The 17402-nt window shown below is 37.6% G+C and overlaps 1 protein-coding gene across 4 annotated transcripts in view; it reads left to right on the forward strand.

The window, feature by feature from the left end:
• CSMD3 (CUB and Sushi multiple domains 3) overlaps window positions 1-17402 on the forward strand; it is a 1163243-nt gene that overhangs the window by 746244 nt on the left and 399597 nt on the right. For all 4 annotated transcript variants that reach the window (XM_028122520.1, XM_088023099.1, XM_028122521.1 and 1 more), the window contains one exon: window positions 14505-14643. In XM_028122520.1, the coding sequence (XP_027978321.1) occupies window positions 14505-14643 (139 nt within the window). The remainder of the gene's footprint in view (window positions 1-14504; window positions 14644-17402) is intronic.

The following is a 17402-nucleotide window of genomic DNA, read 5'->3' on the forward strand; positions in this document are numbered from 1 at the left end:
AGAATTGTCACAATAGGAATTAACATTCTCTATTCTGCTTTTCTCCTTCTACTCCAGTACCCAAGGCTACACAGTTATTTTATTTAAAAAGATATAGAAGAACTTTTACTAAGGAATAGATAGATTGACCAGAGCCATGAAACACCCTTTAACAGATCACCATGTAATGATTAGGTGATGATTTTTTTTTGCATTTTAATTAATTAATTTATTTATTTATTTTGATGCAGTGTTCCATGATTCATTATTTGCGTATAACACCCAGTGCTCCATTCAATAAGTGATGATTTTTAAATAGTTTCTTCTTTTTCTCGCTTTCCTAATTTTTCTTTTTACCTGTGTCCAAACTCATAATGGAAACTTTTTTCTGTTTTTTTTTTAATTTCTAGCTGATAAAAAAAGAATATTTAATAGATAATTCTCAGAAATATAACAGACTTCATTGACTAATACAGCATTAACTATAAATGCTGCCATTCATTGAGTTAAACATTTTCAGACCATGCAATTATGTTTTCCTATTAGCCCCTTCAATTAGCACCTCCCTCCTCTTCTAATTGCTTTCTCATTTGTAATATCAGGGGGCTGAACTAGATGACTTCATGGGTTTTTCTCCAAACCTGAAATGTTATGGGCTTAGTAGAGGCTACCCTGGCAATGGTTATGACTGTGTTATTATGTTAAAAAAAACATAATGGAGTTTCACAATAAAAGGCTGAAATAAAAAAAGAAAAATGGAAAGTAATGTTCATTTTTGTTTCCCATTATACTTTGCCCCTGAGCTCACCCATTTTTTTAAACATAGTTCCTGACCCAAATTTGGGGAATCTGTCAGGAAAGCCTACATTAGTATTTGAAGGAAAAGTAGATGGGAGAAATTCCGTTTCAGGCAGAAGGAATGTTACTGGTTCGATGTACTGGAGTGGAGGACAGAGGGCCAGAGTTTTGATGAATAACCAGAGGGGTGCAGAGGATGGCCTGCTTTGTAAACGATGCTAAATGGTTTAAAATTATCCTGTGGCCAGCAGAAAGCCACTCCAGCCCAGAAGTGACATGAGCCGAGACTCTCCCTCCGCTGCCTCGGGATCTGTATACAGTCCAGTGACCATCTCTGGACAGTTGAGTCTGGTTGGATCCTCCCCTGCCTAACTTGGTGTTGGTTTAGAAGGAGCTTGTTTCCTAGCTGAATGGGGAGTAAAAATAATGAGCTGGACATCAACAAATCATTTTATGAATCACTGCTTAATTGGAGAGCAATTTTAGCAAGATTTTTTTCACTGTGAAAAAGAAATGGTTTTTAACTTTCCAAAAAAGGGTGAAACGAATCTTCCAAACTCTAATTTGGCACAGGCCAATAGGCTCTCGAGGCATCCTAAAGAGAGCTTTGTGAAGTTTTCAAAGGAAAAGAATATGTTTTTCTGCGTGTATGAGTGAAGTTACATACACTTGGCTCACCTGCCAATTTCTGGATCTAACCCCAACATGGGAACATGACTAAGAATAAGGTTGGAGACAGGGAGGGCAGAATCGGAGTGGGCTGTAAGCAATCTTACTGTGGCGCTTGCCAGGTCACCTGCCATATCCCAGGCCATGTCACAAGGCAGTTTCCACCCAATAAAGCAGACTGCTGTCAACTCTTGTGTAACTCACTCTGGCCGGTTTAGTTTCTAAGACTGTAATTAAGGTTTGTAAAGATTTCCTTTAGTTTTAGTTTTGCCTCAGTTCTACTTAGATGTAAACAACAAAAGCCTGAGACTAGCTAAGGAAAACTTCTTCTTCTTTCTTAATGCGTTTTTTTGGGGTTCTTGTTGATCTGTTTTTAATCACCCTTCTCCCTCCATCATCCCCAAGCTGCCATGCAGCCCTTCCCATTGACACAAAGAACCATGTCTGAGAGCCCTCTCTGCCTGTCTTCTTTGTCCTTTAGACTTCCCATATTTTGACAGAAAAGTTTTGCTTATTATTTCTTGCAATTTATCTTTTAGGGCACTATTACGGCCTTCAATACAGACTTGCTGTTTTAGCTAAATTTTTTTTATCATTGTATTAAATATTTTATATGGTTGAAATACGTACATGTGTATGTTCTGATAACTATTTATATTTTAGCTTGTTAACACAAAATGTTCCACAATTAAATGCATTGTTAAAAGTTGCTCGGATGTATGGATTGCCATGTTAGAAAGTAGGTAGTTGCTCGTTTTGGCCAGGATTTATAGAGCAAGGGAAGTCAGTACAAAATGTCTCGATAACAAAACACAAAGCTTCAACCTCTTTAAAGGTTGCCCTCTCCCTCCACACCCCACCCCCGTCAACTGCAATTGTCTAGAAGTTTAGGCATATTGGCAAATTAGTAATCTGCCCGTGTCAACCAGTCTTCAACCCTAAAACTGTGGAACATCTTTGAAAAAAGTGAAAGGAAATGTTTTATCAGTCTTGGTCCTTGAATAAGGATTGGTGAGAGGAAAGAGAAAAATGAGATCATAATTTGTTGCAGTTCTATGATCCCACAGCTGAACTTGAATTCATTTCGGGTAGCTTAAATGCAACTGTTGTACAGAAATGGGTTATACATTTTATTCACTGACCCGAAGTTCACCACTGATGTATTAACTAAGGATAGGTTTAGGCTATCTTTGTGAAAATTTGAACCTCTTTCTCTAGAATGGGTTGATCAAATTTCCTCATGAGGAAGAAAAATTGGAGGCATTCTAAAGCCTTGCAGTCTTTCAGTTTTGCTAATGGAAAACAAAATACATTAATTACCGTAATCAGCATTGAAATCATTCACTTGGAATTCCACAAACTGTTCGCCGAACTCAGTTTAGTGACAATCAATGACTTCTTCACTTACACTTAGACTGTCACCTGCATATAACTGGCTGTATCCAGCGCCAGTCTCTGCATGGTGTCTCCTTCAAAGGATATATCCTACCTCCGTGAATAGTGTAGATGGTTATCATAGGTCTACTTTAATGGTCTGACACAGGGATTTTCCTGATGTGCCATGAAAGCTTCCTAAAAATCCTCTTCCTCTGTCTGCACCAGTTTCCCACTCAGAACAGCTGCATAAACACTCTCCCTCTTTTGCTCTGTGGTTCCCTCAAGACCACTCTGGCCTCACATTCATTTATTTTTCCACACAGCCCAAACCCCTGTTGGGCAACTGTGAGCCTCCTCACTAAATTCAACCCTCAGGAAGTACAGTTTTCTTTTTAGAGTATTTTCCCTTGGATTTTCTTCTTTCCATATACCTTCTTTGTTCTCCTAATATGATCAGAATTTCTCTCAGGGGCCCCTGAGGGCCTTCACGGTACCAAGCAATGCAAACTGGAGCCATCCCTAACTCTCAAATCCTAGAATCTTTTTCTCGGTAAAATCCCAGAGCATTTCTAGTTTCTGGAATGTTCCTTGTGAACATTCTGAATATTCTGCTATACAGAAGACAAAATTCAAGGTATAATATTTGAATCAGAGCAGTTTCCTTATTGGGCTTTGGGAAACTCACTGGTCTCTGACCACCATATTCTGCCTGTCCAAATGCCAGCTCCAAAGTGCTGAGACATACCTGCCTTATTGTCCATACTTCAAATGATCTGAGCATCATTAGATTCATGAGTCCCTTTGTAGTAGGGTTTATGCATGTGGTCATTTGGTCAATTGGGTATAAGTCCACTCTGATGTGAACTTGTTACTTCTGATCCATCTGTTCGTACCTTTGCCTAGTGGATGTCTTGCTTTTAACCATTTATAATGAATTTATCACATACCCAGAAAATGCCATTCCAACATTTGCACTCAGCTCAGATTCATCTGGATATTCATGTTCTCCAGGATGGTGAGCCTGACTGCCATTAGATGGAGGTTTTGATGGATCTGTGTCCACAAATAGTACCTAATGCCCATTGCTATAGATCAGGAGTCATAACCTCAAATGCTTACAGGAGCAAGGCAATTACAGAAGCAAATTAGTTGGGCTAAATAGAACAAGCTGCCCTCCTAGGGGGAGATGTGATTTCTCACTTTTTATAGAGACATGGTTACAAAATAAACATTTCTCTTTTTGACATCAATAATAATAATAATAAATAACACAAGAATGATATCATTGACAGCTGATGACAGTGTTCCCATCAGCCCTCACAGTTCCTTCATGCACACTAGAAAAGGGCATTTTCCAAGAGGAAAATGGCTTGAACTAGCGATTACTAAGGTCACTTTAATTTGAAATCCAATAGCAGCAATCAATCCCTTGGGGAGTGTGCCAGGCCAATAGAGCAGGTCAGAAGGTATATATCAACCTCTCCATTTTGAGAAAGCACTCCAGTGTCTCAAGAAATTGGTTGGACTTACCTAAGAATCACTCTCCAGATAGCTATACCATGAAAAAATGTTTTGAGTTCCTCCTATTTGGGAATTTGTGTAACACTGTTCAAGTCCAATCCTCTAGCACCTAGAGTCTAGGCTGGAACATCCTATTCTGTGAATAGAGCACCCTCCCCCAGATTGCCATTTCAATCTAGAGTAGTGTCTATAATGTCGTTTTGGCTTTGCATTGTTATTGTGCTCATGTCTGATTCTTTTTCACCGTTTGGTACTACATTTTTTTTTCTAATAATTTAGCTGCTCATATGGCTCAATTGTGTGGTATGATTTGATTCAGGCGGACTCAGGAACTATCCAAGTTATTCAGGAAGCATTAATAAATAACAGGATGTTTGCTTTGTTTTTCTTTAAGAGTTAAGATATGAACATTTTATGCAGTACAGTCAATAGAAAGCTTCCCAAATACCTTCCTAAGCCATCTCTTCCCCCATCCTCCCATTCGAGGGAATGGTTACATGTAAAAATCATCATCACCATCATCATCATATTTCTCTCTCTCATGCTTACACACACAGTCCTATCATCACTAAGCTGTTCTCTCCCTTCCTATTTTCCCTGTCTCAGCCCCATGCCCTTGCTGACATGTATGTAGCCCCTTTCCTCCACATTTAACCCCTGGACTAACACAAGACCTACTCATTCTACTGTGCTCTGCCCCAGGAAAGATTAGTTCATCCCATTCTAATAGTTTCAGTTGAAATTTTATCTCCTTGGAAGGTTGGTAAATACCGTTCTCTACCCCATTATAAGAAATTATGCATTAGTTTAAAAAAATGAAAAAGGAGAAAGATCAAGTATTTGACCTATCTTTTCAGGCTATTCTCTGGGTTGCATTTCCAATTTATGAATGCCTGCTTCTGTATTTGTCAGTAATAAACCAGCCAACGAATCCCAAAAGAACTTGAAAGAGATACCATGCCATGAGCCTTAAAATAAAACAAGAAAATTCTCTTTCTAGGTGTCAAGCAGTGAGTGCTAAGTTATCTAGAGTTTTCTGTTTTAGAAAGCAAGACAGTTGGACATAAATTAAGTCTCCTATCTTTGTTGCAGTCATAGAAGGAAACTGTTCCTGGGTATGAGGGTTTATTATTCATTGGTGAATGTCACTTTTTTAAAGCTACTGAACTCAACTTATGTAGACTGAGAGATGAGAAGGATTTATTTACAGACCAAAAATGAGAGTTGAGTTAAAATGTATTCAATATTTTGTTATAAAACCTGAAGTACATACCATTTACTTTTTAAAATCAAATGTTTCTTAATACTTTAAAGTTATAATTATTTAACTGTGGGAAAAAGAAGTTAGTCTAAAAATTATATACTTTATTAAATTTCATTTTATTAAATATACCTCTCAAGCTCATGTTAGTCTCTCTTCCTGGTTTCTCATCTCGATGATTTCTGTATGTTCCAGAGCTAGATCTTGAATATTTTCCCCCTTTCTATTTCCGCTCATGCTATGGGTAACTGTCATCCAGTCTCTAACTTTTAAATAATATCTATGTGCTGATGTCTCTCAAATTTACATCACTAGCCTAGTTCTTTGCCCTGAAGTCCAGACTCATATATTCAACTTCCTACTCAACATCTCCACATAGATGTTTAATAGGCCTCTCAAACTTAACCTGTCCAAAACTGATCTGCTCTCCCTCTGTTACTCCAAACCTGCTACTGTCACAGACTTTCACCATCATCATTAATAGCTTCATTCTTCCAGTAATTCAGACCAAAATTCTTGGAGTAATTTCTCATTCCTTTCTTTCTGTTATAACCATACACAATCCATCAGAAAAAAAAAAAAAGTGTTAGTTCTACCTTTGAAATATATTCAAAACTCATCTGGTTCTTACTTCCTCCACTGCTGACATCCTGGTCACAGCAACCATTATCTCTGGCCCAAATTACTGCAACAGCTTCCTGACTGGTCTCACTGTTTCTGCCCTTATCCCTATTCACTTCTGTAGAAATGATTTGTTGTCCCATTCACCTATGTCCATTGATTAAGTTCTTCATAGTCACTTCTCCACTGGGACTCAGAAGGGTTCTGATGCATGTGCACTATCAGCATCTCTCCTTATTTTTGCCTGGGTTTTATCTCCCCTGCTCTCTGTGCTGCAGTTAGCAATGCCCTCTTTGATCTAAAGCAATCCCTTCAACAAAAATGGAAATAGAATATTGGCCTTCTGGATTATATGGTCATGTTCTTGAATATAATTAGGGTATAATACATTCATTGAATTGCTTTATAGATAAAGAGGATTACATTTAATGAAATACATTGGAAGAGTCAGAAGAATGCTATTGGCTCAAAGCTGTTTATTTAATTAAGACACCAAGTTAAGACTAACTGAAAGAAAGTTCCCCTTCCTTGTGGAGACTCATAATACTTAATAATAATATCATTGTAGCTTCCCTGGCTGACAAGAAAAACTTTAGGAGCAAAATGAATGACAAACAAGGTATAGAGGATAATTTTCTTGTAGCTTTGGTATTGGCAACTTAGACGCCCAGCTAAGAAGAAAAAAGTCTCAAAACCCACTCTATAAAATAATAACAATAATAAATTGAAGTTCAGATACCCCCTTCATGGCTAATTAAGTATGCTCTAACTGATTCATCTCTCTCAATCATAACCTCAGGCACCCCACTTCCAATTTATATAAGCAGCAAAAAGAAAGTAAGGGGAATCAAGATCTAGATTGATCGATCTATTGATCTATCTATCAATCATCTACCTACCTGTCTGTCAATCTATCTGAAACTACTGAAGTCATAGTTGTTCAGTTTTTTTCTCTCTCTATAAGAAGGAGGATACTAGTCTTTTTCTCTTCAAGCCAAGTTGAGGGGGAGGGCTTTAGAAGAATCCCTCATAAAGAATGGAGGTGCCTGGGAGAAAGAGGAACGAGAATCCCCAGGTAGATATCTGATTATACAGTGTGGTATTGCTGGTCGGTCCTCTGTGCTGATTGAGCAAGAGGAAGAAAATTGACAGATCGAAAAGAAGGAAAACTGTCTAGTTCAAACAATTTGGCAAGTCAGTGATGTCAATTTCCTATGCATCAAATGAATACCAAAGAAGGTACCTGAGCTTCACCACCAAGTGAAGGAAACCCAACAACCTGAGACCATAGTGTATACTGCCAGGGATGGGAGTGAGGAAGTGACTGGAAGAGGTTGAGCTTCTCCCATAACAGGGAATTAAACAGTGAGAAGCCACCTTTCCCCACTCTTGGCCTTTCCAAAGGACTCATTTATTCTCATGGAGAACAAATATTTTCCATATCTGACAAATGGAAGGCATCAAGGAAGAGTCAGGGTAATGAAGGATACAGCAATAGCCAGGAAAGGACTGACAATAGCATCTATCCCACCCCAGCCCTAACAGACCACAGGCAAAAGGAACTAAAAGGAAGAGGAAGGAGATAAGATGAGGAGGAGACTATTCTAAGTGGGTAAGTGAATGGAGGAATGAATCATCAGGAAGTGCTGGTCCTCCATCAGCACCCTCCTCCCCATTCTCTAAGACTCTCAGGCCATTGCTCAAGGATGCACCTTGGGTAGATGTGTGGAAAAGATAAGATAATAATTTTGCTTTGGACTGGACCAAGTTTTTTAATACTGAAAGTGATGAGAACGTTAGAGGATCTGCCCAACTTTTATTTAAGGAGATGGAGATTCGGCAGTGCATTTTTGAAGGCAGTAATTAGAAGGAAGGAAGAAGGGAAGAGGGAAAAGAAGGAAGGAAGGAAGGAAGGAAGGAAGGAAGGAAGGAAGGAAGGAAGGAAGGAAGGAAGGAAGGAAGGAGGAAGGAGGAAGGGAGGGAGGGAGGGAGGGAGGCAGGGAGGAAGGAAGGAAGGAAGGAAGGAAGGAAGGAAGGAAGGAAGGAAGGAAGGAAGGAAGGAAGGGAAACCCATTTCTGTTTTTGTTCCATCAATTTCAGAATGCACCATAAAATGCTTACTCAAGCAAGAACTTCCTTGCCCTCAGCAGAGAACACCCTGCATGACCATGGCTTATTCTCCTTGCTACTCTCTAATGGGGTATCTGAGAAAATTCCTTGAGTGAATAGGAAAGGACTGAAGTCCCTGGAGAACTGTTTGGAGGCAAGGCTGGATCCACATTCCTGATGAACTTTCCCTTTGAGGATAAGAGATTTTCTCTTGAACTCAATTAGCTTCAAAGGATAGGAAACCCTTCTCATTCACAGACACCGCATTCTCTTTGGAGGGAGTTCTTCTGAGGGAGCAATTAGAGAAACAAGCTGATGTATAGATCAGAATTTATTTGTGGTTCTCATTGAGAGAATGTGCATACATCTAAAAATAAACCGCACTTTTAATTAAATGTTTACATAGTATTAAATTCCATTCTCCTGGAGGGCTACCACAGGGAATCTGATGTAGTAGCAATCTGCAGGGTTTTGTTCCCACTCTCTGTGGAGCTGAGTCTGGGAGAAGGGTTGAAGGGGTTATGGAGATGAAAGAAGGTACAGAGCTGTGATTGTTTCTCTGTAATGCTGGCCCTTTAATTAGTGTGTTTCTAGCTTCCTCTTTTTATCCTAGATTCAGACCCAACATGTTTCTCATAATTTTCTTTGAAAAATCATCCAGTGTCCTGAGGTTAAAGAGAGTCAGTAATTACTTACCACATCTATATTCATAAAGAAAGTTAAAAAGGGGGGGGCAGGGATGGAACCCTCATTGTTTGATAATCCCTGAGATGGTATCTGGATTTTATCCATGCACAGCTCCCCAGAAAGGCGAAATGTTAGAACACTCACTTTTTAAATTCACTTATAGCCAAACTCCTGAGATCAAACTCAACTCTTCCCATCCCCAACTCCCCTCTGAGCACCTAACTGCCACTTCTCAGATGAAAGATCATCTCCTGCTGTGGAACACTAGAATTCCTTAGCATTTTTATTCAAGGGAATTTTATCTGAATAAAGTCTGAGGCACTTTTGACTCTTTCATACAGGACTTAAAACATAGTGGGCATTTTGAATTTGTCCCTTCTACTTAAAGTAACACAGAAATGAGTCAGCACTCCAACGCAAATTATTTATAACAGACTTTCTTCAGACCTTAGAAAAATAAAAGTAGATAAATGAACTATGTCTACTTTATATTTATCATATGTGCCCTGTTTTTATTGTTAAAAATGGGGGTTGGTTGGTTTAGAGACAACAATCTGTATTTCACTAACAGATGCAAATCACTTCTTTATCTCAGGAACCTGAGATATTATCCAGGGGGATCTTGAAGCCATATCTTAGGTTTTTTCAGTGTGTTCTACGGGCTGACAGCAGCAAAATGGCCTGGGAGGCCAGGGTGGGGGTGAGGGAATTGTTAACAGCGCTGCTTTCTGGATCCCACCTTATAAATAGATGTGCATTCTAGAAATCTGCATTTTTTTAAGATTTTATTTATTTGACAGAGAGAGACATAGCAAGAGAGGGAACACAAGCAGGGGGAGTGGGAGAGGGTGAAGCAGGCTTCCCGCGGAGCAGGGAGCCCGATGTGGGGCTCGATCCCAGGACCCTGGGATCATGACCTGAGCCGAAGGCAGACGCTTAATGACTGAGTCATCCAGGCGCCTCTGGAAATCTGCATTTTAACAAGTTCCCTGGGTGCCCACTAAGGTTTAAGTCTTCAAAAGCAGTAACTGCATAAAACCAGAAAGTCCTTTCCTTATTCCTCCACAAACTATAAGCTTCCAAATCAAAGAACTACTTGACTTTCCCTCATACACATTTGTATTTTCACTTCCTGTCTCTGCTCTCTCTGTCCAGCTCCCCTTATCTTCTATTCATTTTTTTAAATCTAAATTCACTCCTGACAAAATCACCTTCGCGAACTCTTTCCTGATGTCCCTAGGATGTTACCTGTCTCTTCCCTGTGTTTCCAGACCGCCTGTCCAGCTCAAGCATGTATTTGTCCTGCATGTTAGCTATACCTGTCTTCCTTGTAGAGTGTGGGTATCTTGAGGGCAGAGAAAATGTCATATGGATTTCTTTTTTAATTTCAGCACCTAGCCGAGTATCTTATATATAGCAGAAACCATATATGAGACAGATTAGGAGAAAAAAAAAGTTTATTACATGCACAAAGAGGCCCAATAATGAAATTGAAACCTAAAGAAATGAGCAAGGCAGATAGTTTATATACTTTTTATGCAAAGATTCTTTGAGGAATTGACAGGACAAAGAAAACCTTGGGAGTTTCACATGGTGAGAAATTCTAAACAGAATTTGGACCACAATAGTAAATTAGTAAACAACAACAACAACAAAAAAAGTAACAAGGGTTATTTACACAGTCTCCTTGGCTCTAAATTTCCCATCTCTGGTGATAAGGATATCTCTTTACCTCCTGGTACAGGGAAGGAACCTTTCATGTGGGAGATTTATTTCCTGTTTTCAGGGGGACAGAGAAGGATCTAAATGTCCTTTTTGTACAGGTTATCTCTTAAGTAATATTTATTTAAAATAATCAATAATGCCAAGTGGTCCCTCTTGGGGTGGCCTGTCTTGGCCCCCACATAGGCAAATTATTTAAATTCTCTACACATCAATGTTCTTATCTATAATAATAGCACATATGTGGCTGGATTTTTTTTGAGAGTTATATAAAATAATCCAAGGGACTTTTCTCACAGTTCCTGGCACATAGGAAATATTCAATAAATGCTAACTGGTGAAAATAATACAAATACCACACAGACACATACCCGACACACAGTTGTTTGCTGCATGACTGAAACACAAATGAGTAAATGATGAATGAGTGAATGAATGAATGGGACTTTGAAAATACCTTGTCTGGTCTTGATCTCCTTTCTGTTTTGTATATATTCCAGTTTCCCTGGTTCAGGGAAGCTTAGTTACTGTCTTTTACAGAAGTCTATCTTAAACTGTGTTGCCTTTATACATGGAGGTACACAATCTTATTTTAGTTGTTGAATGTGTAAGCATTTATTACATTTCAAAAGCTACATATTTATTTTTAGGCATTTTGGGGAAAAATATAAGTAGTACATAAACACTATGACTTCATAGATATTTTTATTTAGGGCAAATCTAAAAAAGTCATTGAAGTTAAAATATAAGTGAATCTATTGAAAGAAAATTATTAATTGAATATAAGAAGTACATGGATATGACAAAGTTGTAAAGTTTAGGCCACTAACTTATTATTCCTTTTACTGTTAAATTTCTCTTTATAAATTCAAATATTTGCTACTAATATTATTAGTAGTTCTTTGTTCAAAAGTTCGTGCTCTTGCTCTCTCTCTCTCTCTTTTTGTATATCCTACACTGCTTTCTGCTTTGGGCAGGTTTCTACATCTCTTTTTCTCTACCATCGATCTCCCCTTATTTTTTCCCTGCATTTTGCCCACTCCATACTCTGCTGCTTTTGCTACAGTGTGGCTTGTCCCTGTGCACATCTCCCTGTCATGTGCTGCTAGTCACTGTGACCATGAGGCTTCACTGAGCGTTGGTCTCTCCTCTTAGGTTTCACACCCTGTTGGGGAGTCTGTTCCCATACTTTTGGAATGATACATTTCGAGTTTCAAGCCTATATGTGAGAGAAAAAAGAGCTTCAGAATACGATATGTCATAAGTTAACTAGAAGACTCACCTTTTCGTAGGGTCGCCTTCAGGGAAGTCCTTTCAGGGAACAAACTAACCACATTTTTATGTTCTCCTTTGCTCTAAAGTCTCCTCCTAACTGTTTCCCTCACACTTAAGATGGAGGGGCCTTCAGCTAAAGTGCTTCTGGGTACTTTACTTTTTAATCCTTGATGGCCTGTTACTCAATTGTTAATTTTATGACTGATTACCTCTTTTAATGATGATTAGACTGAAGTACACAAACACTTGTCTAAAACAATATGAGTCCACGACGTATTAAGGAGTTCTGTCAGAAATTTTCCGTATTTCCCGGACCTTCTCTCACTAAGATACTTTACTCTCTCTTTTAAAATATGATAATTTTAAGTGGCTATTATGCACATAATTTTATTTTTGAAATACATAATAACCCTACAGGAAACCTAATTATGAGTCATTGTAGCAAAGAGGAGTAAATAATCCTCATGAAAATGGTCTCCTTTGAAAGGCTTTTAGGAAACAAAATTAAATTCTCCTAAGGAAGAAAATCTAATTTTATATGAAAGGTTTTTTTTTTTTTTTTTTTGCATGCAAATAACAAATTTTGGCAAAATTTTACATAAATATATTTTTCTCAAACGGATATTTATAGTAATGCTTAATTCCCAGGACAATTTATAAATATTTCCTATTTTGTTTAGGTTATATCAAATTTTTTAAAAAATGAAAATGAGTAAAAATAGTGTCTGAAGTAATAGGTTTTAGAAATTTTGCTAGTATAACAGAAATAAGTAAGCAACAAAAATATAAACACATGGGATAAAGTTTAAATGGAGCGGTTTAGAGAACATAAAAATATAACATAGGAAGTCATTGGGAGTGGTCTCTAATATGTTGAAAAACTAATGCAGTATATATTTGCTCCTCTTTTTTATTTTCCTTTCTGAATAATTTTCAGTAATTCAAATACTCTTTGCTCCATTTTTGTTTTCTGTGTGTACTTCCTGAAGGTACAGAGCAGCCTAAGGTAGGTGGGCTGCAGAGTCAAATAGAGAAGTTCAGAGTCTAGACTAGAGTATAAACTAGATCATAAGGGACCTTATTGGTCAACGCAGAAAGAAGCCATTGAAGGGTGTGCTCAGATTCGTGGTTGAAAAAAATACTCTGGCTATAGCATGGAGGATAGTTAGTGTGGTTGAAAAGGCTGGTTAGAAGGGTCAGCTAGTGGGGCTCCTGGGTGGCTCAGTCAGTTGAGCGTCTGCCTTCGGCTCAGGTCCTGATCTCAGGGTTGTGGGATGGAGTCCCCCATCGTGTTCTCTGCTCAGCGGGGAGTCTGCTTTTCCCTCTTACTCTCCCTCCCTCTTTCTCTCAAATAAATAAACAAAATCTTTAAAAAGAAGAAGAAGGGTCATTTAGGAAGGTTTATTGCAGGGATGAGATGATGATATGGTAATGTAAACTGAGATGGCAGCTATAGAGATAGAGAAAAAACAGTGAGCTTGAGGATGGCCTGGATATGGGAGTAAGTGAAGAGGATTATAGAAATATGAAAGATGCTTACATCTAGCTTCCTGGTTTGTGCAACTTCCTGGATGGTGATTTCATTTACCAATACTAGGAAATAGCGAATACTGGGAAATAACGGGAGAGGACCAGTTTTGAGGTCCTGTTTTGTAAAAAATGACTTGAAAGCACTTTTAAGACTTAGTAAGCCTTGTGGACTTTGGGGAGTTGCTCTTCTCTGGGCTTGGTTTATTCATCTCCAAAATGAGGTGTTTACACGAAAAGACGTAATCAGTACCTACTGGAATTACAAGGTTATCATTATGATTTCAATTATGTGTAAATTTAGAGAAAAGCAGAAAATTACATACTGGAAATGATAAGCTGAGGATTTGAATCTAATGTTAAAGGAAAAGGGATCAAAATAGATGTCTAGGAAAGGGAATGGTATAATGAAACTGTAATTTGAAGGATATTATTGTGACAGCTGGACTGAAGCAAGAGAGAAATTAGCGAATGGGAAATCAGAGAAGAGGCTGAATCAATGAAGGCCCAAGTTGTAGTAGGGACTCTAGAATAAGGAAGATTAGAGTTTTAGACAGCGTATAGAATGAATTAGCAGTATTTGATAATGTAAGTCAGAAAAATGAAAGAGAAACTGAAACTAACAATTTATGTTGTTTTCAAGCCTCAAACATGAAAATGATGGAGACACAAGAATGCATTTAAGGGATATTATTAGGACACTTGAGGACGATCAGTTTATCCGACATGCTGAGTGTATAGCGATGCCGTATTTTCAAAAAGTGAATTACTTTTTCTAAGGAAAATAATCATTCAGTAATAGGACTAGATGTAGCTTTCCCTTCAAAATGTGACTAAATAGCGTTTTAAAAGTACATGAGGAGATTCGTTTAAAGGATTATAGTTGGTACTAATAATAATCTCTACAACTTGTCCTAAAACTTCTGTTCTTACTCGTTCTCTGATTCCACTTTTTCAGCTCCGTGTGGTGGCCATTTTTCAGCTCCTAGTGGATTGATCCTTTCCCCAGGATGGCCAGGATACTATAAAGACTCTTTGAATTGTGAGTGGGTGATTGAAGCTGAACCTGGACACTCTATCAAAATTACATTTGAAAGGTCTCTACAAATATTTTTCTACCTTTAAAAAAATACAGATTATCTAAAAAAATAGTTGGCATTATCCATTTTATTTACCGTCAATGTATCATTTTATTGCAATAGTCAATTTCTGTGCCTTGAGTGTTTCAGTTTGTCCCTTTGAAACTTTCAGCCTGCTTTCAAGTTAATTTTCTACTTGTTTAATGCTCTGTCAGTACTATTGAGATATGTAAGGTGGACCTTTTTTGTTTTATATACATATGCTTTATATGCATATGCTTTAAAAAAATATATACACTACTGAGATATGAACATGTGACCTTTAACTTAACAAGTTTACTTGTCCTGATTTTAAAGGGCCTGTGTGTTCTGCTGTATTTCGAATGGCAAAAGTGTTATAAACACATTTGCATTTATACTGTAGTACAGCCTAAAAACACTCAAGCACACCACCCGCATATCTACAACTACAAGTCCTTCAAAAAAATGGCTATGTCAAATTAATGTGTGTTAATGATTGGCCAGTTGAACATTTTTTCCCTAGGAGAAATAATAGCATTACTGATCAAATAATCTCTGCCATGAAAGATTACAATATTAAATATAAAAAGTTAAAAGACTGAAGCTTCAGGTCTGTGATTGGATCACTATTTACAAATTGAAATGCAAGTATTTATAGAATTTCCCAATTATATTGTTGACTCTCTTCATCTTTCAATCCCTTTATTTTAAAACAGTAAACTTTGTGAGCATTATATTCACATAGAAAACATAAACATAGCAGAATTATGCTGATGATTGAATTTTACAACTATAACATGATCCTTCCCTGATCCAAGAGGTTCTTCATTGAATTAATCTGTCCATACTGGTGTTAAAACTTGAGAAGAAAACAAATTCTATTTGACAGCTATAAAGTATTAAACATTTCACGTGAGACCATCCTACTTTACTGTGGCCTACACAACTTGACTACAACTGAATTAGTTTGCTAGGGCTGCCATAACAAGATACCACAGACTAAGTGGCTTAACCAACAGAAATCTATTTCTTCACAGTTCTGGAGGCTGGATGTCTGAGATCAAGGCATCAACAGGGTTGTTTCTTCTGAGGCCTTTGTCCTTGACTTATAGTTGGCTATTTTCTCCCTATGTCTTCACATGGTCTTTCTTCAGAATTTTCTCTTCTTATAAGGATACCAGTCATGTTGGACCACCCATGTGTTCTCATTTACCTTACTTATATCTTTAAAGGACCTTTCTCCAAATAGAGGCACATTCTGAGGTACTAGGGGTTAGGACTTCACATATGAATTTTAGGGGGATACAATTAAACCCCAAAACAGTGACTTACTCACTTTTTTTTAAAAAAAGTTTATATTCAGAATACTTTGGCAGAGTTTTTTGTTGTGATGTTGAAATCATATCCTTTATTCAGTGATATAGCCTGTGTTGCCACAGCAATTTTAGTGAAAAGCATATGATTTATTCAGAATAAAATCTTCATCAAATAACAGTGTTCCATGAATGTGGGACCCAAATTTACCAAACTTACCCAAATTCTATTTGGTTTGGAATATATAATATAACATAATAATATTGATCATATCATTTAATAATTTAAAAAATTGTATTGATTCATGTCAATGGGACAGATTTATTACATATTTTTAATTTGTTAAATTTAGAGCATCGCATTTGAAGGATTGGCATATTTTTCTATCATAATTGATTCATATTTTAAATAAGTACATTTTTATAGGTGTAAGTACGTAATTTTAGTCTTTCCTATTTTGGACATAACATTATTCTGTAGGAGGTGTTATGATAAGACAATTGAAAATGTATTATACTCCCCTAGTTTATAACATCTATCTGTCACCCATATATTTCTTACCATGTCATTACCTTCAATATCTAAATAAAAAGACTTGAGCCTCACCATATATGCTGAGGAAAGTCTGGACCCTCCTTAAATTTTCAGAATTCCTGAAGATGCTTTTGTTCACTTCCATCTCTGAAATCCTGCTCTCAGCCTCATCTCACTTGTGAGCTCTGGAGGCTGCTACACTCCCTCAACTCCTTATGCTGCTCCTTATTCGTATCACTTTCCTTCCTTCTCACAAAAACCTTAACACAAGGGATAATCAAAGAGAATTACTGCACTGTCTGAATTTTTTCCTGGTAATCCCCATCTCGGGAATGATTGTGTGTATCTCCCCAGTGCCCTCTCTTATCCCAGACTCTTCCCTGCCTCTGGCCTTGTCCACACCCAGGATCTTCAACCCTCCTTCCTCCACCTCTCAGTACTCCCTCCGGAATTCAGCAGGGTAAACATCTACTGTTACTTTATTATGCAGAGCAATTTAAATGCTTGTTTCTCTGAGCTTCCAACTGGGTGATATTGGGGGGTAGGACTGGGGGTGGATTTTGTTTTTCTTTCCAAACATGCAAATTAAGATTTTTTTCCTAAATCAAAGATCAGTGTTTTCCTAAGAATTCACTCTTTTTCCATCTCCCAGCTGATTCCAATGCTAGACAACTTTAAAAATAGCTTATTTTCATTATTTTATATTCAATTTAAAAACACTACATAAGCATAAAATAGTATCACTAGAAAATTAGTTTGAGTTTTATTAACACAAAATGCATTATTTTATTGAAAAGGATCCCCTGGTTTGCTAATGAGAGTCATTAACCATCATTAAATAAATAAATAACACATGCTATCGCTCAGCCCTAAGTAGGCTATCTAGAGTTGCCAACCTGAGAAGCAGA

The sequence above is a fragment of the Eumetopias jubatus genome, unplaced genomic scaffold (genome assembly GCF_037043125.1).
Source record: "Eumetopias jubatus isolate StellerSeaLion01/CBP00866 unplaced genomic scaffold, mEumJub1_p1.0 scaffold_4, whole genome shotgun sequence".
Classification (NCBI taxonomy): Eukaryota; Metazoa; Chordata; class Mammalia; order Carnivora; family Otariidae; genus Eumetopias; species Eumetopias jubatus.